General features: G+C 44.4%; 1 protein-coding gene across 1 annotated transcript in view; it reads right to left on the minus strand.

Annotated features, from left to right (window-relative positions):
* The window catches only part of LOC144767603 (uncharacterized), a 70,059-nt gene extending 42,407 nt beyond the window's left edge, over positions 1-27,652 (minus strand). Inside the window, exon 1 of the mRNA XM_078651009.1 lies at positions 26,042-27,652. Within this exon, the coding sequence (XP_078507135.1) occupies positions 26,042-27,626 (1,585 nt within the window). The 5' untranslated portion in view covers positions 27,627-27,652. The remainder of the gene's footprint in view (positions 1-26,041) is intronic.
* Positions 27,653-27,875: the final 223 nt, after the last annotated feature.

Raw genomic sequence — 27,875 nt, forward strand, 5'->3', positions numbered from 1 at the left:
CCAGTGATAAGTCTCGCTGCGGCGTTCAAAGAGGCTCTTAGTGGTGCGGTAGCTGAAAGAGGGGGAGACCACAGAGGGCGACGCTTCCATAGTCTATTCAAGGAATGACTAGCGCTTGTACTGCGGTTTGGAAGTCCTTGGCTGGGAGGAAGAGTTTAACCTTCCTCAGAGTATTGAGTTGGAAATTAGCTCCCTTAGTTGTCTTGCTGATATGATGTTGCATATTGAGATTGACGTCAAGGGTTACGCCTAAACTTTTCGCTGAATACATGATGGTAGGTTGGACGTTGAGTGCAGTTAGGTGTTTAAGCCAAGTCTGAGTGATAGAGATTTTAGCGGAAGGTGAAATAAGAAGGAATTCTGTTTTTAGAGCGTTAAGTTTGAGGTGATTCTCGGCCAGCCATGTCTGGGTCTTCTTAAGCATTGAGTTGAGTAGTTTGATGTCTTCAGGGGATTGTATTTTGAGGTAGAGTTGGGTGTCGTCAGCGTACATGTGAAATTGTTCATTAGATGCTTGCAGCAGAGTAGTGAGTGGCTCCATGACTAGGTTGAACAGTGTTGGGGATAAGGAGAATCCTTGTGGGACACCTAGTGTTATGGGAACGGGTGAGGACATCGAGTTATTGATCTTGAATTTCAGGGATCGGTTATGCAGAAAGGAGGTAAACCACTTGAGTACAGTCCCTGATAGACCCATTCTGATATTCAGCAGCTTGAGTAGGTTCTCGTGTTTGACGGTGTCAAAGGCTGATGAGAGATCAAGTAGGGTGAGTAGGCAGGTATCGTTCTGATCTAAGATTTGGAGGGCGTCATCAATTATGTGTGTCATGGCAGTTTCCGTGCGGTGTCCTGCTCGGAAGCCTGATTGATGAGAGTTGAGGAGGTCAAACTGATCAATGTGTTTTGTCAATTTGAGTTGGACGCATTTTTCCAACAGTTTGGCCAGGGTGGGGATATTGGAGATAGGACGGTAAATGTTTAGGTCAGTAGGGTCTGCTGTGGGTTTCTTGAGTATAAGTGAAACTTGTCCCACTTTGAGAGAGTCGGGGATGAGTCCTTGTTGGAGTGAGCTGTTAATAATTTTGACCTCTGAGCTAGCTGGCACTCACAATTACGTCTAATATAATCGATAGAGACCTAGTCAACCTCAGTCCTACGTCTAAACTGTAGTATATGTTATTCCAATGCGCAGAGCCTATTGGGAATATAGGAACTACACTACATGGTGCCCAACGTTTGGTAAGGAGATAATTTAACGCTAGATACTAGAATAACTCAGTTGTGCTTTTCACACAGACCCCTTTTTCCCGTAAAATACTCCAATAGACATTTGGAGTGGGTGAAAGGATATAATATCTGCCAAAACTGAGTAGGATGAAAATCCTATGTATTCGTTGTTGGTTTGTTCAACGATGTAGGATACAGTGTTCCAAAATATTGTGTACCTAATCTTTGTTTCTTTGAAACTTGCTCTGCAAACTTTTGGTCGACAAAAATGTCGGATAGTGACGAGGATCTGGATAGAGAAGCAGCACCAGCTCAAGCAATTTTAGACGACACAGGTCTCCAACAAAATAACCCGGGGGCTATATTGATCCCGGTAAATGTAAGAAAAACCATAACGTACAAACTAATAAATAATGGAGTATCATCTAGAGGTGGTAAAGTAATATTTGTCATAGAGGCACATGAATATCGGCAGACAGAGGTATTCTATTCATGGATTCCGTTTCCTGCAGCAAATGCAGTAATACATGAGTTTCACTACTACAAAGTAGAGGAACCTCCAGCGGAATACGTTCCTTACGAGGACGTTGAAATTCCATTAACTTACCAAGAGCATCAGCTCTGGTTTAAAGGCACCCTACAAATTCAAAATCACATTACCAGGCTCGGTCAACTAGGTAGACCAGGAGCAACATGGCCGGTACTAGCCAGCTATACACCACATCCTGACATTGAAAAAATGACAGGTCCCGAACTGTTAGCTCAGCTGAAAGAGTTAATCAAAATACATAGACAATTGTTTCAATATGTCATGAGGACTTTAACAGTCCAGCCTGCTGTAAGGATTCCACAGCACACCCCTCACCAGGAGAACACAAACAAAATTACACCACAGACTATACAATCAGTCATTGGTAAATTGCCCGCAAAGAGGGAACAAATTCCGTTCTGGTTAGCTCTGAAAATTACTCAAATTGAGGCCGTATTCCCTGATGGTACACCTCATGAGAAGCACAGAATTCTGACAATCTGCTTACCAATGGGGATAGCACCACATGTGGAGGACTGTGACACTTGGGGTACAGTCTTTGCTTCAATCTACACAAAAACACATGGTGTTCCATCTATGGCGGTAATACCAGACGTCCTAAGACAGATTCAAAATGAATACGGACAAGAACCTGTTTTAAATCTTGGTATGAAACTGCTAAAAGATTTCAAACAGGTCTCGGCTATACTATTAGCCAACATTAGAGGTGAAGCAGCATCAGTGGCAATCCGCCAAAACCTAAAAGAAACAAATATAGTAGAGCAACCATATGAACTTGCAAGAATTATTGAAAAATCATATGAAGAACTAGGTAGAGATAGTTTGGGTGGGAAACCATTAAAAAACCAACTAACAGAAAATCCTGAAAAAGTTTTTATTAAAAACAATCTCACTACTCTTAAAAAGAAGTGGGAGAATAGTAAACAAACACTTCATAAAGAGAAGCGTTCTCAGTCCAGAGGAAGATCTCCCCAACGGGGAGGTAGGTCTCCCCAACGGGAGCCCTCTGTCAAGAGGTATAACCTGAGAAATAGGCATAATTTGAGAAAACCTGATAGATATCAAGATACTGATACACTTTCCTCTCGTACCTTTCAAAATTCCTCACAGAAATCGGAAAGAAGAGGACGATCAGAACAGAATGAAGAACGCGTGAAGTCCAAAGACGAACAGCATGTTCCAAAAAATAAGAAAACTCAATTCACCAAAAAGAAGGTAGCAAGCGTAAGGATCAGAAATTCCGAGGAGCCTGAGGACACAACTCAAGAACGGGGAATGGGCCCAGATAATGCTAGACAGTGCAGCAGAAGTAACCATACCTCGCAAGATCCTGAAGGATCATCTGAAGAGATTAGACTTGAATAAATGCATTCAAGTTGAAACTGCCGACACCAGGGTTAGTGTTCCCCATAAGTTATATTAAGTAACGCTGCGGATGCAGGGGGACATACCTAGATAAATAAAAGCACTCTTTTGGGAGAAGCTTTCTAAGGGTTATGACATTCTTCTAGCTGAACAAGACTGGCCACCTAAATTTGTCAGGTAGGGCCCACATGGCGAAGAGATAATGATGCCAGCCTTCTCAAATCACATTCCAATACACAAAAAATACACATATGCCAGACAATGGGCAGTAGCCGAAGCTCCAGCATTATATAAAAATCATGTAGGATGGGATGAGGACTCCCCTCACCATAAAATACAGTTAACAAGCATTGGAAATGCAATAGGTCTCAGATTTATTTGAGTGAGAGCTAATGGCATTGTAAATGGCAATGTCTTTTAGCCATGTGTTATGGATTGTATGCATGTGGTGTGTAGTGGAATTTTGTGGGTTAGATTGGAATTGTAGAAATGGTGGCATGCTGCGCTTTAGATGAATATGTTTAAAAGTAAAGTGCACCACTCTGCTGTCACTCATGCTGTCACTCTCACTCTGCTGTCACGTATGCAGTCACTCTCACTCTGCTGTCACTCATGCAGTCACTCTCACTCTGCTGTCACTCATGCAGTCACTCTCACTCTGCTGTCACTCATGCAGTCACTCTCACACTGCAGTCACTCATGCAGTCACTCTCACTCGGCAGTCACTCTCACTCTGCAGTCACTCATGCAGTCACTCTCACTCTGCAGTCACTCATGCTGTCACTCTCACTCTGCTGTTACTCATGCAGTCACTCTCACTCGGCAGTCACTCTCACTCTGCAGTAACTCATGCAGTCACTCTCACTCTGCAGTCACTCTCACTCTGCAGTCACTCATGCTGTCATTCTCACTCTGCTGTTACTCATGCAGTCACTCTCACTCTGCTGTAACTCATATAGTCACTCTCACTCTGCTGTCACTCATGCAGTCACTCTCACTCTGCTGTCACTCATGCAGTCACTCTCACTCTGCTGTCACTCATGCAGTCACTCTCACTCTGCAGTCACTCATGCAGTCACTCTCACTCTGCAGTCACTCTCACTCTGCAGTCCCTCATGCAGTCACTCTCACTCTGCAGTCATTCTCACTCTATAGTCACTCATGCAGTCACTTTCACTCTGCAGTCACTCATGCAGTCACTCTCACTCTGCAGTCACTCATGCAGTCACTCTCACTCTGCAGTCACTCTCACTCTGCAGTCACTCATGCTGGCACTCTCACTCTGCTGTCACTCATGCTGTCACTCTCACTCTGCTGTCACTCTCACTCTGCTGTCACTCTCACTCTGCTGTCACTCATGCTGTCACTCACACTCTGCTGTCACTCATGCAGTCACTCTCACTCTGCTGTCACTCATGCAGTCACTCTCAATCTGCAGTCACTCATGCAGTCACTCTCACTCTGCTGTCACTCATGCAGTCACTCTCACTCTGCTGTCACTCATGCAGTCACTCTCAATCTGCAGTCACTCATGCAGTCACTCTCAATCTGCAGTCACTCATGCAGTCACTCTCACTCTGCAGTCACTCATGCAGTCACTCTCACTCTGCAGTCACTCATGCAGTCACTCTCACTCTGCAGTCACTCTCACTCTGCAGTCACTCATGCTGTCACTCTCACTCTGCTGTCACTCATGCTGTCACTCTCACTCTGCTGTCACTCTCACTCTGCTGTCACTCTCACTCTGCTGTCACTCATGCTGTCACTCACACTCTGCTGTCACTCATGCAGTCACTCTCAATCTGCAGTCACTCATGCAGTCACTCTCAATCTGCAGTCACTCATGCAGTCACTCTCACTCTGCAGTCACTCATGCAGTCACTCTCACTCTGCAGTCACTCTCACTCTGCAGTCACTCATGTTGTCACTCTCACTCATGCGGTCACTCTCACTCATGCGGTCACTCTCACTCTGCTGTCACTCATGCTGTCACTCTCACTCTGCTATCATCAATGCTGTCACTGTCACTCATGCTGTCGCTCTCACTCTGCTGTCACTCATGCTGTCACTCGCACTCTGCAGGCACTCTCAGTCTGCAGTCACTCTCACTCTGCAGTCACTCTCACTCTGCAGTCACTCTCACTCTGCAGTCACACTCATGCGGTCATCACTCATGCTGTCACTCTCACTCTGCTGTCACTCATGCTGTCACTCGCACTCTGCAGGCACTCTCACTCTGCAGTCACTCTCACTCTGCAGTCACTCTCACTGCAGCCACTCTCACTCTGCAGTCACTATTATGCTCTCACCACTCATGCTGTCACTCTCACTCTGCTGTCACTCTTGCTGTCACTCGCACTCTGCTGTCACTCATGCTGTCACTCTCACTGCAGTCACTCTCACTCTGCTGTCACTCATGCTGTCACTCTCACTCTCACTCTGCTGTCACTCATGCTGTCACTCTGCAGTCACTCTCACTCTGCTGTCACTCATACTGTCACTCTCACTCTGCTGTCACTCATGCTGTTACTCTCACTCATGCTGTCACTCTCACTCTGCTGCCACTCATGCTATCACTCTCACTCTGCTGTCACTCATGCAGTCACTCTCACTCTGCTGTCACTCATGCAGTCACTCTCACTCTGCTGTCACTCAGGCAGTCACTCTCATTCTGCAGTCACTCTCATTCTGCAGTCACTCATGCAGTCACTCTCACTCTGCTGTCACCAATGCTGTCACTCTCACTCTGCTGTCACTCATGCTATCACTCTCACTTTGCTGTCACTCATGCGGTCACTCTCACTCTGCTGTCACTCTCACTCTGCTGTCACTCATGCTGTCACTCTCACTCTGCTGTCACTCTCACTCTGCTGCCACTCATGCTGTCACTCACTCTGCTGTCACTCATGCTGTCACTCTCACTGTGTTGTCACTCTCGCTCTGCTGTCACTCATGCTGTCACTCTCACTCTCACTCTGTCACTCCTGCTGTCACTCTCACTCTGCTGTCACTCATGCTGTCACTCTCACTGCAGTCACTCTCACTCTGCAGTCACTCATGCTGTCACTCTCACTCTGCTGTCACTCTCACTCTGCAGTCACTCATGCTGTCACTCAAGCTGTCACTCTCACTCTGCTGTCACTCTCACTCTGCAGTCACTCATGCTGTCACTCACTCTGCTGTCACTCATGCTGTCACTCTCGCTCATGCTGTCACTCTCACTCTGCTGCCGCTCTCACTCTGCTGTCACTCATGCTGTCACTGGGTTACAACATTGTTCTATTAATAAAATAATATTAAATTGAGGCATAAACCGAACAGATAACGAAAACAGATGTTTTGCCTTGTGTTATTTTTAGACACAGGCCGCAGCACGCCAAAAGACGCAGATTTTCCTGACTTCTGAACTTCCCTAGAGATTGTTAAAGGGTAAACTGACAACCTGTTGACTGAACAGCCTGTGTTGAAACCTTTCAAGTATGAAAAGCATCAGCCTGTCAGGGACGTTAGCTAGCCCTACATCTGCAACGTGGTTCGACATATTGAGATAAAAATAGCACAGCTTCACACACACACACACAATCACATTAGAACCATTTACCCAAATACTAGTACTGCTAGGAAACAAAGGCTGGCATGGGCTGGGCTATGGACATTGACCATGGAGCTCAATGAAAAATGTTGAACTCTTTTGGCGCACCTAAACACATGCGTAAAACACAATAAAATGCTTACGTAGGAAGGACCAAACACATTTTACTTTCATATTAAACAGCAAAAACATTATATCACTAAATAAAACGATTACCAAATCTAACCATACTCAACCAAAACAGGTCGATGGAAATGCCAGAAACATACACAAAGGGCACCCAGACTAAGAAAGGACTATGAAACCATTGTAGCAATATTTAATGATAAAGATATTTTCAAAGTGATGAAACGCCACAATGACGTCTCCTCGCAGCGCCACTGTCACAGGAAGCCGGGACCAGGGGTGTAATGTGGCATGCTGTGGGATAACGGTTAGCCTAATGCCTGCTTTGGGATTACAGTCTTGCAAAATAATTGGAGCTTTCGACAGCACACACACAACTTGTTCCCTCGTAACCAGGCCGCATCCCGCTGCTTAGGAAAACATAATAACCAGCAATTTCCCATTTGCTCACAAGGAAAGTACGAGAGAGAATACCAGTCAGTGCTTTATAAAAACTGAAGATGAAGATATATTTTAGTTTCTGTTCAGAAAATCGGGTTTGGGTACATTGTAGAGTACTAAATGCATTTAAGTATATTGAAGTTGTGAAAATTGCCCTCGCTTTGGTAGACGGACAACATCCCTCTATATCAGATGAAAAGAGGATGTGTATGAAATAAGAAAATATCCTGTTCAGCCGAGCTGTGCCCACATCCAAGCTGGATCGCGGCTGAAAGCGAATTTCTGCCCCACCCGCTGAATCTCTCGCGACATCCGTGCCAACGAGCCCCTGACTGGAAGCTGGTTATGTTGGCGCTCATTTTTATGTAGCATAACATAAGACCGATGAAAGGGAGTTCCTATACACCGTTGTTTTTTAATGTAACCAGCGCCGAAATGGTTAAAGTGGGTCAAGCTGTGGCGGCATTCTCCTCAGAGCAGGCTGTCCCAGCCACACGTGATTAATCCGGCGGCACGTTAATGAGCGCGCAGGAGGCAGGGGGGCTGCAGGATAAGGTTAACATTTACAACAAGGGGTGGTGAGGGACAGAGTCTCTGAATTAAGCAGAATACTCTCACCCAGTCAAGAGATCTGGGCTAGATCCAACACCGTTTTTTAGCTCATTGCACCATCCCAGTTTCAGAACCTGGCTGTATGCAAATTAGTCTGTCCCTGGCCCAGTGCATCATGGGAACAGGGCAGACCAGACTACAAAAGCCAATTCTTACACTGGGAAGGAAACAAGCTTCCGGGGACCGGTTTCTGGCATTACAGCCGTCTTCGGCCCGGCTTGCTTGAATCCTGATGGTGCAATGAGCAAGGGACTCATGTCTGAGTATACCCTTCCACGCTTAGGGTGGACAAAAATATTTACAACAAGGGGTGGTGAGGGACAGAGTCTCTGAATTAAGCAGAATACTCTCACCCAGTCAAGAGATCTGGGCTAGATCCAACACCGTTTTTAGCTCATTGCACCATCCCAGTTTCAGAACCTGGCTGTATGCAAATTAGTCTGTCCCTGGCCCAGTGCATCATGGGAACAGGGCAGACCAGACTACAAAAGCCAATTCTTACACTGGGAAGAAAACAAGCTTCCGGGGACCGGTTTCTGGCATTACAGCCGTCTTCGGCCCGGCTTGCTTGAATCCTGATGGTGCAATGAGCAAGGGACTCATGTCTGAGTATACCCTTCCACGCTTAGGGTGGACAAAAATATTTACAACAAGGGGTGGTGAGGGACAGAGTCTCTGAATTAAGCAGAATACTCTCACCCAGTCAAGAGATCTGGGCTAGATCCAACACCGTTTTTTAGCTCATTGCACCATCCCAGTTTCAGAACCTGGCTGTATGCAAATTAGTCTGTCCCTGGCCCAGTGCATCATGGGAACAGGGCAGACCAGACTACAAAAGCCAATTCTTACACTGGGAAGGAAACAAGCTTCCGGGGACCGGTTTCTGGCATTACAGCCGTCTTCGGCCCGGCTTGCTTGAATCCTGATGGTGCAATGAGCAAGGGACTCATGTCTGAGTATACCCTTCCACGCTTAGGGTGGACAAAAATATTTACAACAAGGGGTGGTGAGGGACAGAGTCTCTGAATTAAGCAGAATACTCTCACCCAGTCAAGAGATCTGGGCTAGATCCAACACCGTTTTTTAGCTCATTGCACCATCCCAGTTTCAGAACCTGGCTGTATGCAAATTAGTCTGTCCCTGGCCCAGTGCATCATGGGAACAGGGCAGACCAGACTACAAAAGCCAATTCTTACACTGGGAAGGAAACAAGCTTCCGGGGACCGGTTTCTGGCATTACAGCCGTCTTCGGCCCGGCTTGCTTGAATCCTGATGGTGCAATGAGCAAGGGACTCATGTCTGAGTATACCCTTCCACGCTTAGGGTGGACAAAAATATTTACAACAAGGGGTGGTGAGGGACAGAGTCTCTGAATTAAGCAGAATACTCTCACCCAGTCAAGAGATCTGGGCTAGATCCAACACCGTTTTTTAGCTCATTGCACCATCCCAGTTTCAGAACCTGGCTGTATGCAAATTAGTCTGTCCCTGGCCCAGTGCATCATGGGAACAGGGCAGACCAGACTACAAAAGCCAATTCTTACACTGGGAAGGAAACAAGCTTCCGGGGACCGGTTTCTGGCATTACAGCCGTCTTCGGCCCGGCTTGCTTGAATCCTGATGGTGCAATGAGCAAGGGACTCATGTCTGAGTATACCCTTCCACGCTTAGGGTGGACAAAAATATTTACAACAAGGGGTGGTGAGGGACAGAGTCTCTGAATTAAGCAGAATACTCTCACCCAGTCAAGAGATCTGGGCTAGATCCAACACCGTTTTTTAGCTCATTGCACCATCCCAGTTTCAGAACCTGGCTGTATGCAAATTAGTCTGTCCCTGGCCCAGTGCATCATGGGAACAGGGCAGACCAGACTACAAAAGCCAATTCTTACACTGGGAAGGAAACAAGCTTCCGGGGACCGGTTTCTGGCATTACAGCCGTCTTCGGCCCGGCTTGCTTGAATCCTGATGGTGCAATGAGCAAGGGACTCATGTCTGAGTATACCCTTCCACGCTTAGGGTGGACAAAAATATTTACAACAAGGGGTGGTGAGGGACAGAGTCTCTGAATTAAGCAGAATACTCTCACCCAGTCAAGAGATCTGGGCTAGATCCAACACCGTTTTTTAGCTCATTGCACCATCCCAGTTTCAGAACCTGGCTGTATGCAAATTAGTCTGTCCCTGGCCCAGTGCATCATGGGAACAGGGCAGACCAGACTACAAAAGCCAATTCTTACACTGGGAAGGAAACAAGCTTCCGGGGACCGGTTTCTGGCATTACAGCCGTCTTCGGCCCGGCTTGCTTGAATCCTGATGGTGCAATGAGCAAGGGACTCATGTCTGAGTATACCCTTCCACGCTTAGGGTGGACAAAAATATTTACAACAAGGGGTGGTGAGGGACAGAGTCTCTGAATTAAGCAGAATACTCTCACCCAGTCAAGAGATCTGGGCTAGATCCAACACCGTTTTTTAGCTCATTGCACCATCCCAGTTTCAGAACCTGGCTGTATGCAAATTAGTCTGTCCCTGGCCCAGTGCATCATGGGAACAGGGCAGACCAGACTACAAAAGCCAATTCTTACACTGGGAAGGAAACAAGCTTCCGGGGACCGGTTTCTGGCATTACAGCCGTCTTCGGCCCGGCTTGCTTGAATAAGGTTAACAGGCTGCTTAATGAACTTCTTAACTCATTTGCGCTGCGAGCAGAGAGGGAACCGTGGAGCCATCGAGGCAACTTAACCCGGGCCCTGGGTGCACGCGTGGCGGGGCTGCCCGTCAAACATTCCGTGGCCAGGGCGCCCGCTGGGGGTCACTCCTGCTAAGCAAGCACAAGCAACGAGGAACGGCAACCTTTGCCGCGAGGTAAGTCTTGTGAAATTTCAATGGAGGGAGTTCACTGCGGCTTCGAACGGGTCTAGTTGCGGAATGTGTGTGTGTGTGCATTGCCTACGGTATGTCAAGCGGGAAACAAGGCATTGCCGAATGATAAAGCGGAACGCATTGTGATGAAGGGAAAAAAACGTGCCGGTCCTCACTCCACAGCTCAAACGAAGCACCGAGTCACAGATGTCGGGATTCTGGATTCCAGCCTCAGAGAGGGGGGTGCAGTCTCAGCTGATGCCCGGCCCCATGGGACTGAGTCACCGACCCCTCCCGCCTCTGCACACAGCGCAGGTTTCTCTTTCCCGAGAAACGAAACTCAAAACGCTGTAGTTTTGTTTTCAGAGCCAGGCCCTCCTGGTTAGTTGCGGTCACTGTGCAAGCAGAAAAAAAAAAAAAGCTTGTGAGTGGTGCGCGCGAGCCACTGCGAGCATACGTCTTCAATTACCGCGCCCCTGACGGACGCGATAATTAAAGATATATGGCCTCTTGTGCGCATAACAGACACCAATAGGCCATGGGCAGAGCTACGCGACAGACCATGGCCTATTGCGTGTTCTGTTTTAAAAACACACGCACGCGAAGGCCAATGAAAATGGACCTAGGACACAACACGCACGAGCTGTGTGGAATTCCTAGGTCCATTTTCAAAACACCGAGAAAAGGACTCTCGCTGTCCGACACTGCTGCGCAGTATACGCTAGGCCCGAGACCTAAAAACTCAACCTACAATGCAAAGGCAATATCCTGTTAAGCAGGAAGCTAAAAAACAGGTCAGGGAGATTCTAAATATACTTGAATATCAAGGGATGATTGAAACATGCACCTCATCTATGAACAATCCTTTGTTTCCTGTCTCCAAACCAGACATTTCATATCGTCTAGTTTTGCACTACAGACACTAAAACTCTTGTTGCATAACATTGGCAGGACAAAATGCACACAGTGCAGCACTGATGAATAACATCGTGCGGAAAAAATTATAAAACGACATTAGATATTTCAAATGGTTTCTTCCGTCAAAACATTGCACCTAAAAGCAGGCATTTTGCCGCTTTCTCAATTATGGGGACACAGCGTCAATTTTGCAGTCTCCCCCAGGGGTTCAAGAATAGTCCACGGTTATTTTCAGCCAGAGTAACAGAGTTACTACAAACGTACGATGATGAAGTATTATCGTATGTCGATGACATCTATCTTACAGACGATGACTTGGACGTACACTTGAAAAGAGTGAACACCATAATACTTGGGTTCGCTTCAGAAGGGAACAAATTCAATTTTAAGAAATCACGAATTGCCCACCACAACGTCCTATTCTTAGGATATGAACTTTCAAGTGAAGGCAAAAGCCTGGCAGCAAACTTTCTAGAGAAATGTGCTCTGCTCCAACCTCCGAAAACACTGAAAAACTTACAGTCAATTCTAGGTTTCCTGAATTTTGGAAGAACTTATGTTCTAAATTACGCAGAAAGGGTTAAACCTCTCTACGAACTGATCAAACCTGATTTCAAACCAACTAATTGGACTCAAAAACACACAGAAATGTTGCGCTCAGTATAAACAGATATGTTAGCAAAAACACAATTACAGACACGCGAAAACGTGCGCAACCTTGAAATCCGAATCATCCCAGGGAGATGCGGATTCACATACCTAACCTTTAAAGAAGGTGAAAAGGTACCAATAGCTTATAAATCACACTTGTACACACAAGCGGAAATTCACTTCTACCGAAAAAATTCTGACAGTGGTTCAAACTGCAGTAGCAAAGGAGAGAACCCTAGCACAGGATAAACGCATATTGATCGTTACACCTGTACCTGCTTTAGAAGCAGTGACGAAAGCGAGCATTCCAAATGCAAAAGCTTTACATCCGAGATGGATACAATGGGTTAATTCTCTTGCTGCAACAGACGTTGAATAGGTGTTTGACCCCTACTTGAAAACACAAGAATTCCTACAATACGAGCACGAATGTCCTCTGCCAACTGACATTCTGCCTCTAGAACATTATGGATGTATAATCTATACACGCGATTCAGCACAACCCGCAATTGGGGGTAAACTAGCCTATAGTGCTGCGTGCGCGATTGTTAAAGGTCCCTGGCGCGAAGGTAAATTTAGACCGATGGTCACTAATGCTCAATCACCCGGAGACTGTACGGCTCAGCGAGCTGAACTACAGGCTTTCAAGATGGCGATCGCAAATTCCCCACACTCATAGTGTGTGAGATTCGTATAACTGCATCAAGAATTAGAGTGAATATCTGCAGACCTGGGTTCAAACTGGTTTCAAAAATACAAAAGGTGGCACAATCAAGCATAAAGAGCTTTGGGAACAAGTAGTTCTATTACAGAAAGAACTACAAAAGACTCACGTGATTCATACACTGAATCATCAGCGTGATGGCGTTCACGTTGCAGGGAATTCATTGGCTGATGAAGCCTCGAAGGCAGCTGTGTAAACGGCTTCCGTAGCTACAATCAATCGTTCTAAAACAACGATAGATGGTGAAACAATGCTAGCAGTTAATGCCTCAATGAAAGGCAACTATGTGGCGTTCCCACTAAAATATCCACTCGGACATACATATATAATTGATGCAAACTCCGTTCCTTTTGCTCGAATCCCTGGAATGGGGGACAGAGTAATTCCAAACAGGAACCGGAGAGCTGCTTTGGTTCACGAAGCACCAATGGAAGAGGGTCTGACACATCAGGGGATCTTAAAATCTCTAATACAGTTAGAAGAGGTGTACTGGTGGCCAGGAATGAGCTTCCAAGTGTACGAATTTGGAATTATTTGCAATGTCTGTTACAGAGATCATAGCATTGAAAAACACAAAGTACCTGACTACAGTGTAGTCAGCCCAGCACAGACACCACTGTTAGACAGCATTAGACTTTCTACACGCAGACGTCACTATGGAAGAATGCGGTCCCACAACTATTAGGACAAGATTCATTTGGATGTGGCCTCAGCGCTCAGCTGACGTCCGAACTGTTATTAAAGATTTGCGAGTCTTTATCGCCACATACGCAATCGGCACGCTACATTCTGACCAGGGTCCTGCGTTTAGCTCTCGGGCTTACAAGGAGGCCATGATCAGCTTGGGCATTGCATTGCGGTACTCAAGTCCATTCCATCCTGAGGGAAATCCGGTAGTGGAAAGAAAAACCAACAGGGTCTTAATGATAATGTCGTCTGGCATCATTTTGCGAAATAATATGCCCCACCGACAATGGCCTAAACTGAACTGATATTATATCTTGTCAAATGAATCACCACCTTTTGTTAAACACATACCCTCATGAGTGCAATTCTCTAAATAATTTGACATGCCATGCTATACTTCGAAACAACACATGAATACCACACTGTTCATAATCGAAGCAAATGTGGTGTCCTTACAATACGAAATACCATGATGTACTAGAAAATATTCATGAGTTGCTCTGGGCCCCTCATGAGTACAATTCTCTAAATAATTTGACATGCCATGTTATACTTCGAAACAACACATGAATACCACACTGTTCATAATCGAAGCAAATGTGGTGTCCTTATAATACGAAATACCATGATGTACTAGAAAATATTCATGAGTTGCTCTGGGCCCCGTAGATCGATAATTGACTGACAATCTACCGCTATGTTCAAAATATTCAATATACTCTTTTCTTAGCAGATATAACGACTGTCCTTTTGAACCAGAATCAAGACACATAAAGTTATTTTGAAAGAGTGTTTATACCCACAAAGCCACGGCCCCTTTAAATAAGAACGAAACTCGGAAGCCCTTACTTCCGGGGACAGAGTCAGCACAAGTCGCTGAAGGACGCACCACGCGGGTAATGGCGAAACCTAATCCCAGTTCCCTGAAAGACTACGGTAAGAAGCGGCAACAGCGCTGTTAATGCCCCCTTTTCTGTCACCAGCTCTGCGCTAAAAGAAGCGATACAACCCCCGTTGAAGACGGAGTCTCCTACAATATAGGTAAGAAACAACTGTCTCTGTCATTTTACAATATTATCGAGTCTGAGTAGTAACCATGCCTCATATATACAATCCAGGCGAATATGAGAGCACTAACACTTACACAAAAGTGAAATTAATGGATCTGCAAGTAGTCTGAGATATAGCCACCAAATATAGCTCAACGTTGTTTAGTGTACAGATACAACCAGCACAACTTAATTCCATGCCGAACCATTGCTCATTGCTTTTTTAAAAAAACTAACACATTAGCGCTAATGAGTAGCTAACAATCCACAAGGAGGTTAGTTTTCCACCTTGATAAAAACTCACACCGTAGACACAATATAAAATTTATTTAGAACTGTTGTTTGTCTCTTCCATTCTAATTTCAGATTGTGGAGAGGGAATTCTTTTTCATTGAGGACCAGAAAAGGTACACTCAAAGTTGACTGCACAAATTGTGTAAGTGAATAAATCTATATGTACATAAGTCCTGACGAAAGCTCTGTAGACCCTACGGGGCCAAAAAGAGCTGAAACATGTCGACAAGCCCATTGGAATACTAGAGAGATCCAGTAACCCGATCTCGTTGTAGTATCACATTTATTTTTATAATAAGTGAACTTCACCTCACAATAAAAAACACGAGGGTGATCTTCTCTTTTTAAAAAAAAGTTTTGTCATGAACTCTTAAAGCGTTTTTGTTCACCTCTTTGGTGTGGGTAACCCACAATCTCTGGACACTGCAATCAAATACCAGAGGTGCCTCAGGTTGAGGCTGGCACCAAGCACGTTTTGGAACGCCCAATGATAACTGCCACAACATCAATGTGGGGCGGATGAAACACATATACCGCTTGTTCCGATTAACATTGAGTTTTTGAGGACGTTCCAATTTTCAACCACTGGTTTAGAATTGTTACAAGTGTCCTTTTTTGTTTTTGATTAATTTAATAAAGCAATCTATATAAGCTAGGGTATTAGGCTCGGGTGACGGGTGGGCCAAACATCAGTGTCCAACTAGTCTTAACAATCTGCCAAGAAATTCTCTGGGTGGAATCACTCCATATGAATTACTGTTTGGTACTAGAATGATAATTGAAGACCTCGATTGTCAAACTTCAGTGGTGGAACAAAAACCCTTTGATGTCAAAGATCGTTTAGCGGTTTTACAGGACTTAAATGAAGCAAAAAGAAGTCTGAGTAACACAACACAAAAGCCAACAACCACTGAAGAAACACCACCTGTCCCAGCAAGGCCTGTCTGGATTCAAAAGATTGGGGATCTAGTCAGGGAAAAGATCGCGGTGAAGAAGGAATTTGGGCCTTCTTACAGAAAAGCAGTACCTGTCTTAGCAATCCACGGAACAAGATCAGTGTCACTACCGCCGCTTGAAGGTAAAAGGGACAACAGAGTTGTATCAATTGACCTGGTCAAAGCACATCATGTGGCCGATAATAAGTAGTAGGCCCAGTGGACGCCCAAGATGTAGCAGACGACCAAATCTTGCTACAATCCAAGAGGTTCAAACTGAAAGACTAATCACCTTTAATAAACCTGCAGTAAGAAAAGAAGGACTATTCAACAAATCCATGGAACTTGTGCCTCTTGATAACAGTTCGTCAAGACACTCCTGTCTACAATGATTTATCGTCTGACTATACAAATATGACAAAGGAAGAAGCAGCTCAAACAATTCCAAACCCTCCTGATGCTATTCCAACAATTGACAGAACTGCCTCTGGCTATATCATCAACTTTGATACCTTTTCTGAGGATCCCAGTGAACCTGAAACAATGCCAGCAAATAAATCTTTCAAAGAAAAAACAACAGAACTCTTTCTTCAACGGGAAAAAACATATCTGGTTTCACCATGGATTGAATTTTGGATTGTATTAGGTGTACTTTTTCTCCTACTTTGGCTCATTTTTGTTTTAATGCCTTAGATATGTTCAGTACTTATACATTTAATTTTATTGAACTTAATACCGTGGAGTGGGTGTTGTATGTGAATCTAGGACTCTAGTGTAATTTTCCAGATTCATGCACATATATAGGTATAAATTACCCTATCCTTATATAGGCATAGAAATCATAACCATATTTAGACTTAGCCTATGCAGCCCAAATACGGCATGGCTACTTCCACTAGTTCCGAGAATCCACAACGTTTTCTCGGAAAAACCTGCCTTCAGCAGCTAGGGAATTCCCCTTGCTTGAATACTAATTTATCTAAGAAATCATGGATTTTCAAAGAACTGAGTCTTTGATGACGTTATTATGTCCAACCGTACGTCAAACTCGGCACCTTCAAGGTATAAATATGCCCACATTTGCCCAGACAAACACACAGTGGTTTGGAGCAGTTCGACTATCTACATGCCCGACGCATCACGCCACAGCAAGTGCCAAAGGAAGCCGACCCTCCAGCAGACGCACTGAGAGACGGTGTCTTTTCTCTGGCTGAGAAATCCAGCTCCAGTGTTTCCAGGCTACCCTTGCGGGTTGCTGGGAAATCGAGTCCTGAGAGAGAGATACAAGACCTCCTTCATTCTAAACCAAGGTACGGAGCTGATTAGACCCATAGAGAATTCTAGGAATAGATTCTTGGCAAAAAGAATACTGAAACTAAGCTACACCTCATTTACTTCTTCCCTTGTACTAGACCTAGGTTAGGTCCACCGGGGTAAGCGTATTTTAGAAGCACCAGTTGAGTTTTTTTAGTCATTATTTATTAATGTATGTATTTTATGTTATTTTATATGGCTTAGAGCCATACCATGCCTTTACAGTACTACTTTATAATACTCTTCGTATTATATGCTGTGTACTTTATAACCAGTATCACGATTGTAGCAGTTCATTTCTTGTGCTTGAGAAAGAAGACTGTTCAATAAATACTTTTATTGAATACGCCCGTCTCTCTATTTTCTCTGCACCTCCGGTGAAACGAAGGATGCACGATTGACTGAGTGAAATAACTATCTATTGTTTCCACGACTCTAGAGATTGATTTCTTATTCTTGCGAAACAAAGTTGTCATGTTTATGAGGTTGTCAGAAACTAATCCCTTCTTATCTATTCCAGAAAGTTTCTAGTGACCTCTGAGCTAGCTGGTACTCACAATTAAGTTTAATAGAGACCTAGTCGACCTCAGTCCTACGTCTAAACTATAGTATATGTTATTCCAATGCGCAGAGCCTATTGGGAATATAGGAACTACACTACACTTGATGCAATCATCTCTAAGCAGAACACCTTCTCCCTCCGCTCTATCCTACCCACTGACTGGACTCACCACCACCTCATTCTTTTCAATCTCAATGCCATTGAACCAAAGGCCCACCCCCAAAATACCCGGCACAAGTACTGAGCGAGGAACATACACTGAATCTCCCAGGCAGAGTTAGAAGCGTTAGTCAGTTCCCAAATTCCAAGGTGATGATCTCACTGCCCACTACAGCAGAAACATGGGAGAACTACTTGACATAGACGCCCCTTTGAAACTCAAGAAATCAAGAAGTACCTGATCTTGGTTTAACAAAGACCTTAACAAAGAGTCAACAACTCCGGTTGGCTGAAACAAACTGGAGACAACAATCCTTGTTAACACATCTTGCGATATCGGGAGCTAAACGCATAAAATACAAAACACACATCTTCAGAGAAAAATCCCCCTTCTTCTGAGCCCAACTTAACCCTTCTAGGAACAGACCTAAAGACCTTCTCAACATCATCAAACAACAAACCTCCTCTTTCCCTCAACACTCAATAAATGACTCTACCATGCGCTGCAAAGAGTTTGCAACATTCTTCTATGAAAAAATATCTAACATTGAAATCTCTCTTGACCCACCCATCTCTCCGTCCTACACCAAATATGCCCCCACTTAAAGAGGGTCTACCCAAGGCCCTACCTCCATCTAATGGTCGTCTCGCCAAACTCACCCTATGCCAGTGGGACTGAATTAGAGAATGTCCCTTAAGAAGAAGTGCTCAAATTACTCGCTTGCATGAAACCAACATCGCACATTTCCGATCCCCTCCCTCCTGAGCGTGTCAATAATCACAGTCACATCATATCTCGCCTGTATGGACCAAAATCATCAACTCCTCCTTTTCGAGAAGCTGCATGCCAACCTCCCTCAAACTCGGCCAAGTCACCCCCTCATCAAACAACACAGACGCCGACTAGAACAACCTTAACAATTACAGACCTATATTTATTCTCATTTATCTTTAGAAGCATGTCTCATCAAAGCACAAGAGTACCTGATGAACTTAGAAGTCCATACGCTGGTACTTTTCAGACTGGATTATTGGACCTCTTTCCTGTCTGGCCTTCCCCGAGAAAAGTAGCATCACTGAGAGAAATGCTTCAAACAGTTATCCACTTCGTGACAGGTCACAAAGTTTTTAAATCACATTTCTTCTATACTTCGCATCCTACAATGGCTTCCAATTGAAGCAACAGACCAATGTAACACTGAATGCATCACCCACAAAGCCCTCCACAACTCCACACCCTCCTACTTGGCAGAAAAACTCAAAATCTCTGGATCTGAACAAGGATCGAGAATTCGTAAAGTCCTCCTGCTGGAACAAGCGACATTCAGGCAAGAACGCTTTATAAAGCTCGCCTTCTCTGCAAGCGCTACAAGGATCTGGAACTCCCTCCCACAACCACCTTGAACAACCACAAGTCTTGCCACAATTATAAACTCAAAATCCTCCTACTTGAGAGATGCTCTGAATAATAAATCTGTGGACACTTTTCTGCATCCACTTTTCCAATGTATTCAGATATTAACTGTTTGAACTTTCTCCCATGACGTGATCTGTGGGATTAGTCTATTGCTTATCTGTTATTTTATGGCACATCTAATCTGCATTTTGGTCTTTCTTCTTTAGAAAAGTGCTTCGATGCCCTTCAGCAAAGATTGTACTATATATAACCACAAAAATAAACACATTTGATATAATAAAGAGGAACTAGAAAAAAACTCTTTTTGAAAAGTTTGTGCAAATTTGTCAAAAGATTCCAAAATTATTAGCAAAGAAATAATTGCTTTTCAAAAGAAACTCTTATAACCACAAACTACGTGGGAGGGAAAGAAGGAAGAGCAGAAGAGAGAGAGAGAGTAAGAGAGAAAGAGAAATAGAAAGGAAGAAAGATAGAAAGAAAGAGAAAGAGAAACATAGAAACAGAGAAAGAGTGACAGAGAGAGACAAAGATAGAGAGAAAGAGAGAAGGATAGAAAGAAAGAGAAACAGAGAAAGAGAGGGAGAGAGAGAGAGAGACAGAGACACCATGGTTTAAGTGAGTTGCAAATCATTTTTCAAAATAAATTAAGATGTTAAAAGCAATCCCAATAATAACTTCAACGTGACCTTTGTGCTTTTGATCCAAGACTACCGGACATAGCAAAAGACATCGTGGGGACATTCAGAAAGCATCAGTGGGAATACATTCCACAGATTCCTTACAATTGGATTTGTGGTTTGTAATTCACATCCGTCCCTCCTGCTGCCCAAACCTTGTTTACTGTATTCTTCCACAAACAAGCTTTCTGTAAAAAGGCCTTTAAATCTTGTTTTTATCTTGTCACATTTGCAGTGCATTCAAAGACAGAGGTCAAATGTCAAGCTCTCTCTTTGAGAAAGCTTGGTGTTTACTTTTCTTCTTAGGACTTCAAAATGAGAGAATGTATGTGACAATTCTGATGAATATCCATACAAGAGGAGAAGGTGTAAGATTTTTTTCCTAGCACACAACAAAAAACAAGCACTTGCAAAGCCAATTGGTATTGCCTTGCGAACTTACTGACTTTGCAAATGACTTTTAGCAGTGTCCCACACCATCAGTCGAAAAAGAAATATCCTACTGCATTTTGCCGGGTTAAAAAGATTGACACGTAGTTACTGAGGCCTACCCTTTGAATTTCAATCAAATGTGGTGGATATGATTAATGAAAATAGAATGCCGGGAACGGAGAGTTATTATTGTGCCATCAATAAGCTTCTCAGGTGCTGCACCTAAAAATGCAGATTTTACATTTTTTTCTGCACGCCGGGAAAGGGGACTCTTAGTCTGATAAGAAGCTACAAATGGTTGCTCTCTGTTGCAGGCAATCCCAGCCCACAATCAGAGCCTGAGAAGTCTCTCCCCAGTGTGAGTATGTTATTTTTGAAAAGTAGTTTGGCCTCGCCGTCGGTATTTGATTATTTTCCTCCAGATACCACTAGCAAAGTGCCTAATAATTTCCAAATCCGCCCACGGGCTTGCCGTCTTTCACGGTATTGGGTGTAAATGCCTGAGATGTCCTGCTGTTTTTCTGCTTCAATATGGCCACCACACAGGCAGCATCGAGGGTGCTGGCATTGAAGGGCGTGAAGGTAATTTTTCAGCCCTCACACACCTTATTCACAGCAGGCACCAGGTGTGTGTGGGGGATCTCCCCACACTCAGGTGTGTTATTTATTTATTAATTCAGTGTTTTATATAGCACAAACATGACCCAAATGGATATCAGAGTGCTTCACAATTCTATAGCATTGTACTTCTAACATTTGGTTTGATTAGTCCTTTAAACAAACTACCAAGTATATATATTCACTTTTAAGTGGAAAGCATTTCTACTTTACAAATAATACATGTCCTAAACATTACTAGAGATCAACTTGCATTACAATAGTATGTGTCCTAAATATTACAACATGTGACATTTTAGAAATACATGTACTAAGAATACCTCATATCATTTAGTACAGTGGATTGTACGTAGCAAACAGACTGGTTACAGAATTTATAGCTATTATCCTATACTGCTTTCGGCCCGGAAACGTCGTACAGATGTGGCAGGGTCGCGTCATGATGCTGCTGGTAAAAGCTGCCAGAAGATGCTTCAATGGCACGGCCCTCTGTACATGCCAATGTCCCCTCCACCCCAAGCCGTCCTTCCAGTACCTTAGGTGCCAACTTTACAGTCGACAGTGAAGTTTCTGGTCGGCAGCAGTAGACATAAGCACTTTAGTTGAAACGTCTGCAACCATTATGCGAAGGGGAGGTGGTGAAGGCAAGAAAATGAAGTCATTTGCTTTTATAAAAAATAACAAGCAAGGAGAGGCAAGCAGCGATGAGTGAGATGGTGAGGAACTGGACTCTCTTACTTTGAAGTCAGAGAAAGAACAGGCTGTTTAGGGGAAACATCATTTGACATTTGATCTCGGTCTGTGAATGAACAGCAAATGTGACGAGATGTGAACAAGAATTACAGCCTTTTACAAAAAAAGCTTGGAGTGAGTGAAAAAAGTGCGCATATGAAGTGCTCTTAGACAAAGAAAAAAGAAAAAGTGCCTAAAGCAGTTGATAATATGGAACCATTGCAAGGATACAAGTAACGGGGAGGTGCTCCGTGGGAGGGAACAAGCTACGAAAAGGAGGGACAAGTAGGAAAGATTAGCCATATGGAAGCAAGGCTGTTTAAAGGAGATTCGAAGAAACAAATAAAAAGCAATGGGTGGGCAATAAGCCCACAAAGTTAAGCGCTGTTGCGGCAAGACCTAAAAAAAAGAACTGTGCTGATGTTTTATAATATATCAGAATTAGTACAAATGAAGCACATTTGTTTTGAATTACTGAAGTGTGGAGAAAAATATTTGAATAAGATTGAAACACATTAATACACAAGGGGATGACATCTGCAAACATTATCATTTATGTGCAGTAAAACCATATTTCCGTGTAAATGTAATGATCATTTCAATTGAAAATGTGTTGTCTGTAATGGCAGTGCGCTACCACACCAAGTATACTCCACGCTACGACACTCAACTCCACACCCCTCCACTCCAATCTATGCCACTCACCCCATGAAACAACACTCCACACCCCTCTACTCCACACCACTTACCCCACTCCAATCCACCCCACTCCACTCCAATCCACCCCACTCCAATCCACCCCACTCCACTCCACTCCAATCCACCCCACTCCACTCAAACGTACCCCAATCCATCCCACTCCAATTCACCCCATTCCAATCTATCCATTCCCAATTTACCCACCGCAATCTACCCCACTCCAACTCAATCTACCCCATTCCACTCCAATCTACCCTAATACACTCAATCTAACCCAATCTACCCGACTCTACCCCAATCTACCGCACTCCACTCAGATTTACCCCACTCTGCTCCAATATACCCCAGTCTGCCAACTCCACTTCAATCTACCCCAACTCTAATCTACTCCAATCTAACTGACTTCACCCCAATCTACCTCACCCTACTTCAGTCCAATTTACCCAACTCCATTTCAATGTATCCAACTGCAATCTATCCAACTCATCTACACTCCTACCACAATCTACCCACTCCAAACTACCACAATCTACCCAACTATAATCTACCATAATCTACTGTACTCCACTGTAATCTACCCCACGCCACCCAATCTATCCCTCTCCACTTCATCCAATCTACCCCACTCAATCCAATCTACCCCACTCCATCCAAACCACCCCACTACAATCCACCCAATCTACCCCATTCCACTACACCCTAATCTACCCCACAACACTCCACTCCAATCTATCCAATTCCACTCCACCCCACTCTACCCACACCTACCTCATTCCAGTTGAATCAAATCCACTCCACCCTACTCCAATCTACCCTACCCCACTCTATCTCAAACTTACCTATCCCAATCTACCCCATTCAATCTACCCTACTGAAATCTACTCCAATCAATTCCACCACACTCTACCCCACCCCAACCCAATCTACCCTACACCACTCTATATAACTCCACTCCATTCTACTCCAGTCCAATGTACCGCAATCCAAACTACCCCAATATATTGCACTCTAATCTACTCCATTCCAGTCTTCCCCACTCTACTCCAATCTACCTCATTCCACCCCACTCTTTCCCAATCTATCCCACTCCAATCCACCCCAATCCATCCTACTCCACCTCAATCTACTCCACTCCACCCAAATCTACCTCAATTCAATCTACCCCTACTTGACTCCAATCTTCCCCATTCCACTCTACCCCAAACTATCCCCCTTCTATCTACCTCACCCGACCTTGTGCCACTAACTTTTAGCCATGCCGAACAGCAGTCACACTGGTGTACATAATGGCTAAAACTCGTTGCCAAAGCCAATAGCTTTCGGATAGGAGACTCCTATTTGTTTTGCCAATGCTTGTTTTCAGTGGTTTTTTCCCCAACATATACACACGCAACAGTTCCCTGGAGCCAACACCAAGCAGGCACAGGTGTTCAACTGTGCCTGGGCACAGCAGGGGATTCCCTAAAGGGCCTGGCTTATGTTTTTTTATTTTTTATTTCTAAGGGTTCCCGGACACTTTCTTGGGGTTCTCGGACCCTTGCAAACTTGTATATCCTTATTGGACATCGATAGGGTTTCAGACCGAGCAGCAGGTCTCCGAACATCACAAATGTCCACCAGGGTACAAGGCCAATTACTGTGCCTGCGCAGACACCTGCCTAAGGTTTGTGGACCTCAAGGGTCATGATGTGGAATCCAACCTCTATTCAAAATCAGCAATTTCTTTCTACATTTTAACATTAGGCAGCCCCTGTGCCAGGGAGAGACAGGATGGCACCACGGCTCTTTATGGCTTCTTTAGTATTCTTACAGGATGCGGGGAACAAGTCTTTTCATCATGTAATGGTTCAAGATGTAGCCAGCCAATCAGGGAGCTTCAGGTCCGCAGACCCAACTTTGGGTTTACGTATCCGAAATGGACGATGGGAGAAAAAGCTCCCTCATCCAATCGGATCCAATATATTTTTACATTTGGGTCCACGAGTCCAGATGCACAGACCATTCGTGGGCTAAAGGTCCAGCTAGCTCTATCTTAAATGACTAGTGGCTTAATTTGAGGACCACAAAAAACACTGCATGAAACTAGCCAGGCCAATCCCAAATAGTTTTGTGCAGATTCATTGAACTGTGCCAAAGTTATTATATGTATATATATATATATATAAAATTCTATTAAGTGGGATTCTGTAATCCCTGTATAAATGGCAGTCTCTAATTTCTTTATAATCAGGAATTTGTGATGCACCAAGTATGTGATTATGAAGAAAAGATGTCAGAACTCAGCTTTTATAAGTTATTACAGTCGAGTCCTGGGGCACAATGCCTGCTGCCAGAGCCAGCAGCTGATGTGAAAAGAAGGTCAAGTCACGAAGCATAATTGAAGCAGCTGTTTAAAGCAACAAACAGAACTTTGCTTTTATTACTTCTGCTGTATGTTACTAGTTTACTATGAGAAGCAGAGGGAATATGTTTATTTGTTTTCTTAGATAAAGAAAGGGTGGAATCTTTCTGCATGTTTCTGCACGTTTCGAGCTACTGCAGCTTTTTATTTTAAATTGACTTTTATTGAACTGTTTCTAACATCTTTTTGCAACAAATATCCAACAGTTTTTATTTTTACTTTTGCACAAGAGGTTTAAAGTTCATTCTACATGTTTACAAACATGTTAGTTGCTGAATATGTAGGAGCTATACACCAAGGTTTGTGGGTAAGGTGATGGTGTCACCATGTATTATACGGGATAAAGTACCACCTGGTGCATATAATAAGATTATTGCAAGTCACCTCAGAGTTCCATAAACCTTTATGTATCTGTCTATCATGAGGTGGTGTGCACTCCAGGAGAACCCTGCAGTGGCAACAACATCCCTGGTCGGCCCTGCTGTTGAGGCCGAATACACACTAGGATTTTTATATCAGGAACTGGAGACAACTGCGTCTTACCCAATGTAACTGTGCAACTAGAAACACAGTTCCCTCTCCAGACTGCACATGTCTGCTATTCTCAATGAACACCACATCACTTGCATCCAGCTATTACGTGCGATTCTGGCCAGTAATTCCTCCCATGAATAGCGCTATTTCCAGTTCCTCAGCCTGGAATGGGGACGAACAAGGAACGAGAAGAGCTACTGGCCTATTTGTCTCATGCAGAGTCCCATAACCAGGCATGTTTCTGCACAGGAAGGATGCAGTCCTGTGTGGAAACAGAGGAGGAGAATGCAGGGAAACATCTGCACCCTGTGTACTCGTACTTTGGGAGTCAGAATCGCTCAGTGGGTTCCATCCAAACCCTAATCCTCCCCTCAGAGACTTTCTAAGATCTGCCCATACGCATTTTGAAGAGGTTACATGTGTTAGAATGCACTCCAAGAGTCCATTTATAGTAAAACACATACCTGGGGTAGCTTCAATCAGCAGTAAATGTGATTTTGTATTTCCTCTCTCCATTGCGTCTTCATCTGCACTATTTGTATCCAGTCCTAGGAATGATGGAGGCACACACTGACCCCGCTCCTTAGGACAGAGCAGTTTTGCCTTGCAGTTCTGATGTTGATGCTGTGATTCAGGGTGCAGTGGTTCGAGTATGTAGTTCTGATCTGAACCCTCTGCATCAGTACAGGGAGGTTCTAGCTTGTACTTTTGATCTGAACCATGTGCATCTGCACAGGTCTGTTCGAGCTCGTCGTTCTGATCTGGTTTCTGTGCTTCAGGAAGCACTGACTCTAGCTCTCGGTCCTGTGCCGCAGTGTGCAGTGGTTCTAGCTTGTAATTCTGATCTGAACCATGTGCATCAGTACATGCCGGGTCTAGATTGTCATGTTTGTCTGGTTCCTGTGCTTCAGGGCGCATAGATTCTAGCTCGTAGTTCACATTTGGATCCAGCGCATAAGGATGTTCCTGCTTCAAGCATAGGTGTTGCTGTAGGCACTGGGTTTGTTGTGACCCCAAATCATCAAAGGACAATAGCCCAGACTCTAAGTGTTCATCTGATGACATCGCATCAGGTGACATGGGTTGTAGGCTGCGGTTCTCCAGGGAATCTTGGAAATCAAAACACATCAATTCTTCTTCCAAGGGATCAGCAGGTCCGTTCCCATCTGGTAGCGTGGGTTGTATACGGTGGTTTTGCTGTGGTTCGTGTCCTTCAGGAAATAGCGGGTGTGGGCAGAGGTTCTGTTGCTGCTCCCAGCTATTAGTAGACAATGGGGATGGTTCTTGCTTCAGGGGCTCATCTGGCTCCCACTCTTCTGCGAACGCCGTCTGGACGCCCTGGTCTTGCTGTAGTGTCTGCCCATCAACAAATTCTGAGTGAAGACACAGCTTTGCCTCCTGTGATCTGCATGGAGGATCTGTCTGAGGGCACCGGGATAGAGGACAATCCTGCTGTACTCCATTTCTATCTGGAAACCCAGGCTGCAAGCACTGGTCCTGCTGTGGGTGACGTCGATCAGGAAACATTGGCTGTAGACAAAGGTTTGGCTCCTCTGGACGCCCTTGAACATCAGTTGGCGAGGAGAGCGTACAGTCCTGCTTTGGTGCATGCCCATCAGAGAACACTGGCTGAAGACACAAGCTTGGCTCCCTTGGCCTGTCCAGTTGAGGTGTCGCAGGAGACCGGCTAACAGCACAATCTCTAATGCTCGCCGGACAGATCATCTCCAAAGACACTCCATCATTATCTAGGTAACCTTGATCCTTTTCTATCCAGATTGTCTTAATCAGCCCAGCGACTCTAGAAGGTACTTCCTCCACAGTATTCATCAAGTTATCCAGTTTGGCTTCCAACTCCTCCAGCATGGATAGAAGGATAATGTGGGGCAGGTTCTCTGAAAGCGGTTCCAGGTCCTGGTCCCTCTGAGCACCGTTTCGGGATCTTGAAGTTGAGGCGTCATGAAGAGGTAAAGGTGGGACTGTGGCTCTTACGGATTCATGTGAACATTGCACTGTCACTTTCTTTCCTGGAGCCCGTCTTCTGCCCATTCTGGTAAATTGATGTTCAAGTCTCAAGTGTCTGCAGAGGAAAGGAAAAGAGAAAAGACAACACGTTATCACAGGACACTTAGGTCAAAATACTCCTGATCAGAGAAAATTGCGAATTTCTAAAACCTGAAAAAAAATGAAATCATTAAAGTTTCACAATACCCGCAACATAGTTCATATATTATGAAAGGCACGGATTTGAAATGTGTTTCCAATATTACGTCTGTTCCTTGGTCTGCTCAAATTGTA

The sequence above is a fragment of the Lissotriton helveticus genome, chromosome 1_1 (assembly GCF_964261635.1).
Source record: "Lissotriton helveticus chromosome 1_1, aLisHel1.1, whole genome shotgun sequence".
NCBI lineage: Eukaryota > Metazoa > Chordata > Amphibia > Caudata > Salamandridae > Lissotriton > Lissotriton helveticus.